The 9070-nt window shown below is 41.8% G+C and overlaps 1 protein-coding gene across 3 annotated transcripts in view; it reads left to right on the top strand.

Moving 5' to 3' along the window:
• The first annotated feature begins 820 nt into the window (after positions 1-820).
• Positions 821-9070, top strand: part of macrod1 (mono-ADP ribosylhydrolase 1) — a 157974-nt gene continuing 149724 nt past the window's right edge. For 2 of the 3 annotated variants that reach the window (XM_026143656.2, XM_026143655.2), the window contains exons 1-3: positions 821-1373; positions 2681-2779; positions 3998-4105. In XM_026143656.2, coding sequence (XP_025999441.1) covers positions 953-1373; positions 2681-2779; positions 3998-4105 — 628 coding nt within the window. In that variant the 5' untranslated portion in view covers positions 821-952. The remainder of the gene's footprint in view (positions 1374-2680; positions 2780-3997; positions 4106-9070) is intronic. The other variant, XM_026143653.2, reaches the window with a different exon arrangement.

Here is a 9070-nt window from a genome sequence, read left to right as displayed (position 1 = left end):
GTGCATAAATATGTTATTTTTGTGTGTTGAGTAATCAGCAAAAATGTAACTTTAGGGTGTGAGTTATGAGTTCTATACTTTAGTAGCAGCACTTTCACCTTTTATTGACATATCAGACACAAACCAAAACAATTTCATTTTTATGCTCGACAACTAATAAAAATTGGCGCATTTAAAACCAAAATTCATTGTCTCCTGTCTAACATCCACAAAGATAATAAGGAGTTCATTGTTTTTAATATGGGGAAGATACCTTTATACAATGATAGGCTTGCTGTGACTACAGACTGTCTTTTGTTTTTTTGAATCCGCTAGAGGGAGACCAAATACGGACATATTCTTCTGTACGAGCGTACAGTTAATGTTGCTTTCAGGGCTAGATGGCTTTTGAAGAATCGGCGAAAGTGTCGATTTTAAGTCAAGATTACTGCGTAGGGTTGATGCTTTAATTTGTGTTGTCCTGCTACCGCATCCAAAACGACTACTTTCTGGAAACGTCTTGTTAAGATACATATTCGTATTCATTATTCTGTGGGCTGTAGCAGGCCAGCGTGTTCTTATCATGTAACGTCAATGTTTCCGACAGTCATGAAGGCGGCGCGCTCTTGTGGTTGACGGTTTCGACTCTGCTACTCGGGTCGAGGTTTTCGCTGGGTGGGAACTTGTAAATAGAAACACCCTCAGCTGTGTAGTCTACTTATTTCACATGTCACAGCATAACTTGTTTAATGACACCACTGAAAACCATTACAACTCACATTTTTACAGGTACTTATTTGGCGGCAATTAGCAGGCTCCCCTCATAAATGGTACGGTCCCATCTTAACTTCCCAAACAAAAATGGCACATAAGTGTTTGTGAGGTGTGTCGATAACGAAAACGAAACAACGACGTGTGGCCGACACTGCAAACTAGAAAGCCGTAGCAGCACGACCCGTTAGTTTCCTCAGACATGGCACTGCAAGTATCAGCTCGAGTTTCCCGTATCGGGGCTCTCCCGTACTACACCGGCGGCCCTCTGTCCCGTGTCAGTGCTGACACTCAGAGTGTCGGTGTCAAGTTCAAACATATTTTAACTCCTGGAAGCCCCCAGCTGGGAAGGAGGCCAGCAACAAGTGCTCCCCGCAGCCATATTAACGCTGTCCGCCGAACTGACAAGTTCTCAACGACAACACCACTTTGGCGGTCCAGCCGAGGCACCCATTCCTCCTTACCCCAGGTGAACAGAGGCTGGCTGGGCAAGTTTGCCCTCGGTACCGCCTTTGGAGTGAGCACAGCCGTGCTGGTCCAGTCTCTCCACACCGGAGCTTTCACCGCCATGGCCCTCAAAATTAACCTCGACTCTGATAAGGAAGACTGGAAGAAAACCAAGGGTGAGAGAATTCAGTGACAGAGACGAAGATTTTAATTTAAGTTGACAACGCTTAACCTGCAGGGCCTTTGACGCGTGTGTGCGGTCACGTGACCGCCAGAACCTGTCCAGCTGTTGTCACAGGGATCAACAGTACCGATAAAGCAATTAGTGGTAACAGATCAAAGTACACATGTATTTCATACACATTATACTGTATATTAAAAATATCGAATTAATAAATTAAACTTAATAAATATGTAAAACACACCAATATTTTTAATTAACTGTTAAATTAAATAATACATGATTAAAATACAGTAACGTTATAAAATTATAAATTATGGAATGAAACTGACTTACTGCTGCCTGAAGTTGTAAGCTTGTGAAAAATTTCATGCACTATTTAGTTTCCTTCATAAGGTTGTGGTCTGAAGTTTACATACACTCATCATAGGCATGAATGTCATGGTAATTTTGGGCTTTAAATTGTATTAATTTTTTATTAACTGTTGTTTTTTCTGAATGAAATGATTGTACAGCATACATCTTTAATGACTTAAAAAATAAATTAAAGAATAGGATGCACAAATTTGAAATGATTTTTGGTTCTCTTTAATCTACACAGGGTGAAAAGTATACATACAGGCTTAAATGGACACATACAGCCCCATTGATATTTGGTTAAATGTCTGGTAGCAAGTTGTACTCGAACAGATGCTTTTGGTAGCCATCAACAAGCATCTGGCATAATTCTGGCCAGATATCTGACATCTCTTCTCGGCAGTTCACTTAACTGGAGTTCATTTAAATTCAATTGTTTCCAGTCATAGAGCTGGAATTGAAGCATTATCTAAAAGTTTTCAGTTGGGTTGAGGCCAAAGCTTAATGGAGCCATTTCTCAACAACTCCAGATTCCATAGTCAAACGACTATATGCAAGAATAAGTTTTCTGGATGTGTCACCTCCTTTGCAAAGTCTGGAAGAAGATCCAAACTGTCACTCTCAGATGAGAGGAGATTGGTTTGGTACAACCAGGAGTCACAAAGACTCAAGCATGTCATGAACTGGAAACTGCTGGAACACCAGCATGACTGAGTTTTACATTGTCATGGACTTAGAGGGTGCTGACCAAATTTGCTACTGCCTACATGGACAGGCCAAAAGCCTTCTGGAGAAATGTTTTTCTCAAAATCTGCCAAGAAGAGTGATCAAATATTCAGTCAGAAAGTCATTGATGTCTGCTCAAAGTGCAAATGACAAATACATTTGATGTTATATGTTTCAGATGACTTACTGCCTGTTCTCTTTATCTTACTTTTCTCTCAGACTACCTGCTGTCTCTGAGCGTGGAGGACAGGCGTCAGTACTACTGGACAACTGACTACAAGCCACTGGATGAGATCTCAGTGTGGACTCCCACTGCAGGTCAGACCCTCAGCATCAGTCACAGTTACCATTCTGTTCACAAAGAGTTGAGTGATAGTAGTGGTAGGGTTTTCCAAGATTCTCAGATTTCCAAGGTTTCAGATCATTAACAATTATTTTAATACTGGACAGACCCCATATGTAGCTGCTCCGTAAAGGTAGGCATAAGATTCAGCTGCTAAAAAATGCAGTCTGATTATAAACATCAATATATTTTTTTCTGAGTGAAAAAAAATGCTGCCCCACACATCTCTGGTTTTTAAGAGACAATGATAGGCAGTGTGCTCAAACGCTGTCAGGCGGAGTCAAGTTTTTAGAAATGAAAAACTATTTTGTTTTGAATTAGCTGCAGAGCTTTCAGTGCACAATATTGTATTATTTAACATTATATAGGTATATTTAGAATGATGAATTAAGGTGGTGATTTCCAATATGCACTAGAGTGGTGTGCAGCAAGAATGACTCTCAGCATTTTGAAGTCTGAGGTCATGATCCTCAGCCGGGAAAGGGTGGAGTGTTCACTCCAGGTCAGGGATGAGTTGCTGTCTCAAGTGGAGGAGTTTAAATATCTCAGGATGTTGCTCACAAGTGAGGGAGAGTGAGACTGCAGAGTATTAGCTTGTCCATGACCTTCCTCTGAAGGGTGGCTGGGTTTCACACTGAATAGAGCTAAGTCAGATTGTTTGATGGTTTGGGCATCTGCTCTAGGATGCCTCCTGATCACCTTCTAGGTGAGGTATTTGATGCATGTCCTGACAGGAGAAGGCCTTGGAGCATCTCTGTTTGATATCTCCATGGATGGATGGATGGAGGTCATACATTTGAAGGGTCACTGCAGATCACTACACTTGCTTTGATGAAGGTTGTGGAAACTAATAGTTTTTAGTGCTTCAATGTGTTTGCTTTAGATTCACTTTGCTATATAAAGGCCTTGAACAATGAAATGACAGATCCCTCTTGTATGAATCTGTATCTCATACTGTAGATGCTTGGCAGGGAGTGTGAGAGTTCTGACAGTCGCTTAAGGATTGAGTGCCTTCCTGGCAAATCATTTCATTACATACACATCTTGTGATCTTCTAAATGGTGGCAGCCTTTTCCAAGAATTGTTTAGGACATGATGCTTTTTGTATGCGTTGAACTACAGATGTATCCCCTGTGCTGATTTATCAGGTAAGCAAACCTGGTCCTGAGGCTGTTTGTGTCTCTCATCATCAGGTGGTTCGCAGCCAACTGACTACAAGAGGAATGAAAAATTGGACCAGAAGATTTCCCTTTATAACGGCGACATCACCAAGCTTGAGATAGACGCTATAGTCAATGCAGGTATGTGTGTGTGTGTCTATGTTTAAACCTTTGTGAAGTTGTCTATTTTCACACAGGTCAAAATCAAATGTAATTAAAAAATAAATTGATGAAGCTCAATTTTATTTTGCTGTTATTTGACTAAAAATAATGGCTCGCAGTGGTGTACAGATGAAACCTCTGGAAAAGAATAATGTGAAGAAGAGTCAGTCAGAGGGAAACATGAGAAAGGATTATGTTTTTAAAAGCTTGGTGCCAAACTGAGTGCCGCCTCCAATCCGTTTGTGCATTGATGTGCATACATTTAGCAAGGAACACCTGTGAGGGAGGTTCGCGCTGTGATTATGGGTATTATGTTTTCTCAGTGTGTGGGAGATACAGCTACAGGGCTTTATATGGTTAAGAATCCTACTGTGAAGTTTTCTTTAAAGTGGAGTACAAAAAGAATAAAAGAACAACAGAACGGCTGAGAATCAGAAGATTTGCTGAGTCGCTCCCTGGAAACTTTAAAAGTAGACAAAGAAACACAAAAGCAGAGCTAGCATTCATCTGAAGTCTCCATGCTGGAAGAATTATGGACAGACTCCTTTGATATATGTGAAATTCATATGCTTTGTTTGTTTATGTAGCATCCCCCAGCTGTTTGGTTTAAGAACACTGTATCTTTTAATGTCTGTGCACTGCAGAAAGTGATTATTTTCAACTCCAACTGTTGATATGCATGCATGCATCTGCTGGACATCGGAAATGGCCTTGCTGGCTGCAGTTGGCCTATGAGCAAAAAGGTTGACATTTACCCATGGCAGTGGCTGATGTTTATCTGCTGCGTCAGATCAGTTTTGCTTTGGGTAAATGTTCAGCAATAGTACGATGAAGAACTGGGAGAGTCTGAAATGTCTGAGTTACTGGAACAAGAGGCTGAATAAATAAAAATATAAAACTAAAGACAGACAATAAGTGCAAAACAAAACTTAAAAACCACTCTGATAACGGTAATGCTGTTAACCAAATGATTTTTAAGCCATTTACTAAATTGGTTTTTTAAAATTCTATTTAATATTAAATTATTTAAAAACGGACTAGCTCTGGAACAGAAGAGACGAATGTCTTAATTCCAAAACTACTTGCAAATATTGAATTATAAATAATATTTAAGCTATATCTAATCAGCCGACACATATAACAGAAATCCAATGCATTTAGGCATGGTCGAGAAGTTAAAACTGAAGTTTGGACCATGAGAGTACCCCATTCCCGCCATTCCTGTCAGCTCAGAACTGAAACTGAGGGTATGATTCATACAGTCTCACTAAAATAGGATAATAAAAGTTTGGAAACTTTTGCCTTGTCCGATGAGTCTCCATTTATGCTCTGAAATTCGGATGGTAGGTTCAGAATTTGGTGCAGACGATAGGAAACCATGGATCTTGTCTGTGTTGTAGTTCAGTTCAGGCTGCTGGTGGCGGTATAATGGTGTGGAGGATATTTTTTTTTGGCCAATGTTGGGTCCATTAGTGCCAACTGAGCACCTCTGATGAATGCTTCCAGCACCTTGATAAATCTATGCTATGAGGAATTAACACAGTTCTGAAGACAAAAGGGGGTCCAATTCAGTACTAGCCAGGTGTACCTAATAAACAGTCCAGTGAATGTATATCTAACTCTTAAAACATTTTTTGGTCTCATGTCCTCCCATCACTTGTTGTTCTCAGGTTTTAGATAGTAGTGACCATTAGATGGAGCCAGAAGCCACTTGATCCATTCGAGACTTTCTTTTTCCCACAAGGCTGTTTGGGCATGTGGGGGAAATTTAATCGGTGTCTTGGCACTGGTGATGCATCGGGGGAGAGTGAGGCAGGCCAGCATGCCTAAATGATGCTTGATGATGAGGCTTTAGCAGAAAATGATAGATTTTCACTGGCAGCTGACTGTCAGCAGGTGCGCGCTGTGCCAGCATCCAGTGAATATTTTGATCGTTGACTCTCATAGTTCAGTGTGACTGCTTCTGTTTGTGTGTGCTTGCAAGTAATTATACATGCATCTGTCTACAAATGTTTCAGTAATTATGTGTGTATACAGTAAGTACCGTCTCTGTGTTTCTGGAGAGGCGAGTTTGTATTTTACAAGAGCTTTTACAGAGTCGTGGGATGCAAAGTAGCACAGAATTAACAAGAAGAAACAGCTAGTAAAGTGTCATTTAGCGGAGAGGACGAGGCAAGGTGACGAAGAAAAACCTCAGCAATGCCAGAGGAAACATGACTGAGAGATGGAGCGTGAGAGAGTCACACTGAGTGACAAAAAGCAAGAGGGGAGTCTGGAGGAGTGAAAAGAAGAAGATGAAAGAGACACAGGGAGAGGACACAGGCTAGTATTTAAATCTCAGACTGCATTGCCATGGCAACAAGCAGGTACAGGGTACCCTCAAAGGAGCTTTGGGCGGCAGAGTCCGATCATCCTTTCTGCCTGACTGATTGGCTGCCCAGCTGACTGTCTCCGTGGTCATTTTGTTGACTAAGCTGCTGACCTTTTCTCCCAGTGACTAACTGATTGACTAAGAGGCTTTGAGTGATGCCAGTTGCACTTAAAGAAATATGACATTAAAATAAAAGGAAACATCGAGCAAGTTAATTACGCTCATTTTTGAAATTGTAAACTTTCTGCTGTTGCAGCAAAGCTCTGACCAGAGCGTGCGGTTTTTGACATGTGGAGGAGTGTTGTGGATTTTCTGTGGCTGCTTTGAAAGGCCTTGAAGCATCATTTGGCCCCTAAGGCAGCAAACATTCAATTGAAGCCAACTGTGGCCAATTATACGCTATACTGGCAGGCTGGTAGGTAGGTTGGGAGGGTGGGGGCCTCCAGGCCTGGCTGGTGGTTAGCAATTGATTAGACACTCAAACACACGCACACATATATATGCATGAAGAGAGACACTCGTGTACACGAATGCATAGGGACGGATAAATTAACAGGTTTGAACTTCACGTGCTCCCTTATCTTGTTTCATTCCCTCCCTTCCTTCTCTCCTTTCCTCAATCAGCACTCGTTGATCAGGTAAACAGGGCGTTGCAGGGTGGGCGCTGGTTGTCGTTTGTGTCTCTCTCAATAAAGATTGGATTTACAGTAACCCTCAACTCCTCCTTCCCTCCTCCTCCTATTCCTCCCTCCCTCCTTCTTTCCACACTTTTACTGCTCCTGGCTTCTGCCCACTCCTATAAAACACTACAAACATAAAAACCCACAAGCACTTAAGAGCCGTCCGGGTGGTGGTGGTGGGGGGCATACTGGGGGAGGAGACGTGGGCAGAAACATCCTCCTCTTTACACCCCTCAATCACTCCGTCCGGAGAAGGGTAGGGAGATGGAGGGGAGGATATATTGTCTCTGATGGGCTAGCTGATTAAGATGGATTGCACAATGAAATGTCGTTGGAGTGATGCGTTCTTGGAGTGTGTGTGTGCTGCTACGCAGCAACTAACTTTGCATTAAAACCTTTTTTCAAATTGATTAAATGCAAATTTGTTGAGCTCTACTGAACTGCATTTTTGCCCTGCAAAAGTTTTATTCTTCATTTCCATTTCTACACTTACTTTTAGCCCCCGTAGTGTTTATTATGTTTGACATTAAATGCCATTTATTCTGGCCCACCGTCTTCACTGCGCAGAATAAAATCTAATTGAAAAAGATTTAAAAACTGAACCGATAAGTTCTCTCAGTATTTTTGTGTGATGTCCTTTTTTTTTTTTCCGTGGAGCTAATTCGGTGCGTTAAAGTAAATGCAGCAGCAGAGTCAGCTGATAAATCTTTCAGGCTAGACTATAAAAAACTGTCCCTAAAATTAAGCCGTGCACCGTCAAGAGATAAAGAATATTCCGGTCCTATCTCAGTCTTCGCAGCTGAACCACTTGTCTTCGTCACAATTTCTGCTTGCCAGGAGTCTTTGTGTGTGTGTGTGTGTGTGTGTGTGTCTGTGTCACACCTTTACACCCTTATTTAGATGTGCTGTTAAGACTACATATATGTAAGTCTGCATGTGTTCCCCTGCTTTTGCCAGGAGCACACATGAACCCAGCTCTAACTGTGTGTACGTGTTTGATGTGCTTTGTCTATGAGTGGTTTGATATGTGAGCAGGTATCCTGTCATGTGCATGTGTGTGCCTGTGTGGGTGGATGAGATAGGGTCTCCCAGGTTTTCCTCTGCTGGTCAGAGATAAAGCTGTTGGTTGGCTCTGCTAACCCACCCACTGTGGCTAAAGCTGAGAGATACAAGATTAGAGCCAATAGTTTTCTCGGCCCCCAGGTGACCGACAAGAGGGAGGAAGAGAGAGTCTGTATGTGTAGGCTGGACTTGTAACATCCCCCTGGATAAGAAACCTAGAAAAGGAGATGGATGGATGGATAAAGGAGCAGGGGTGGTGTTGTGAGGGACAAAAGGTCAGGCATTAGACAGGTGAAAGGCACTAACTCTTCAGGTCACCTAGGATTTCCACCCCAAACCGTCACGTTACCGTCAGCGCAACATCAGCTTTTTGAAATAAAAAGTGTGATCGGATTGATGAACAAACATTTCTTGAGAAAAGCTGGGAGATTAAAAGCCTTTCATGAGTAATTGTAGACCGTCAGGGAAAATAGAGATATTCATAGCGTTAACTTGAGATGCTGATCAAAGCCTGAAGCTTAACTCCTCGGGAATAATAATAAAGGTTTAGGTGTGCAGTCGATTCAAAGGTCAGAAGGAGACTCGGCTCAAAGTCAAATCAGCTTGAGTGAGTACAGTTTCAGTATTCTGTTTCACAGAAGAGATGCATCTTTGTTTAGGTACATATTTACATGAATATAGGACAAATCGTCACACTGGAGAAGGTGGAAAAAGCACGAGGCCTTTTTGCTCAAAAGCCCACTGAAGCGTTGGTTTTCAAAATGCTTGAGGATTAATGAATTGATTTCAGGTTTAAAAATATTCAGGCATTATGCAGATTTTTCTCCCAAT

The sequence above is a fragment of the Astatotilapia calliptera genome, chromosome 2 (assembly GCF_964374335.1).
Source record: "Astatotilapia calliptera chromosome 2, fAstCal68.1, whole genome shotgun sequence".
NCBI classification, from domain to species: Eukaryota; Metazoa; Chordata; class Actinopteri; order Cichliformes; family Cichlidae; genus Astatotilapia; species Astatotilapia calliptera.
The sequence above is the reverse complement of the archived record's forward strand: the minus strand, read 5'-3'. Positions and strand labels throughout refer to the sequence as shown.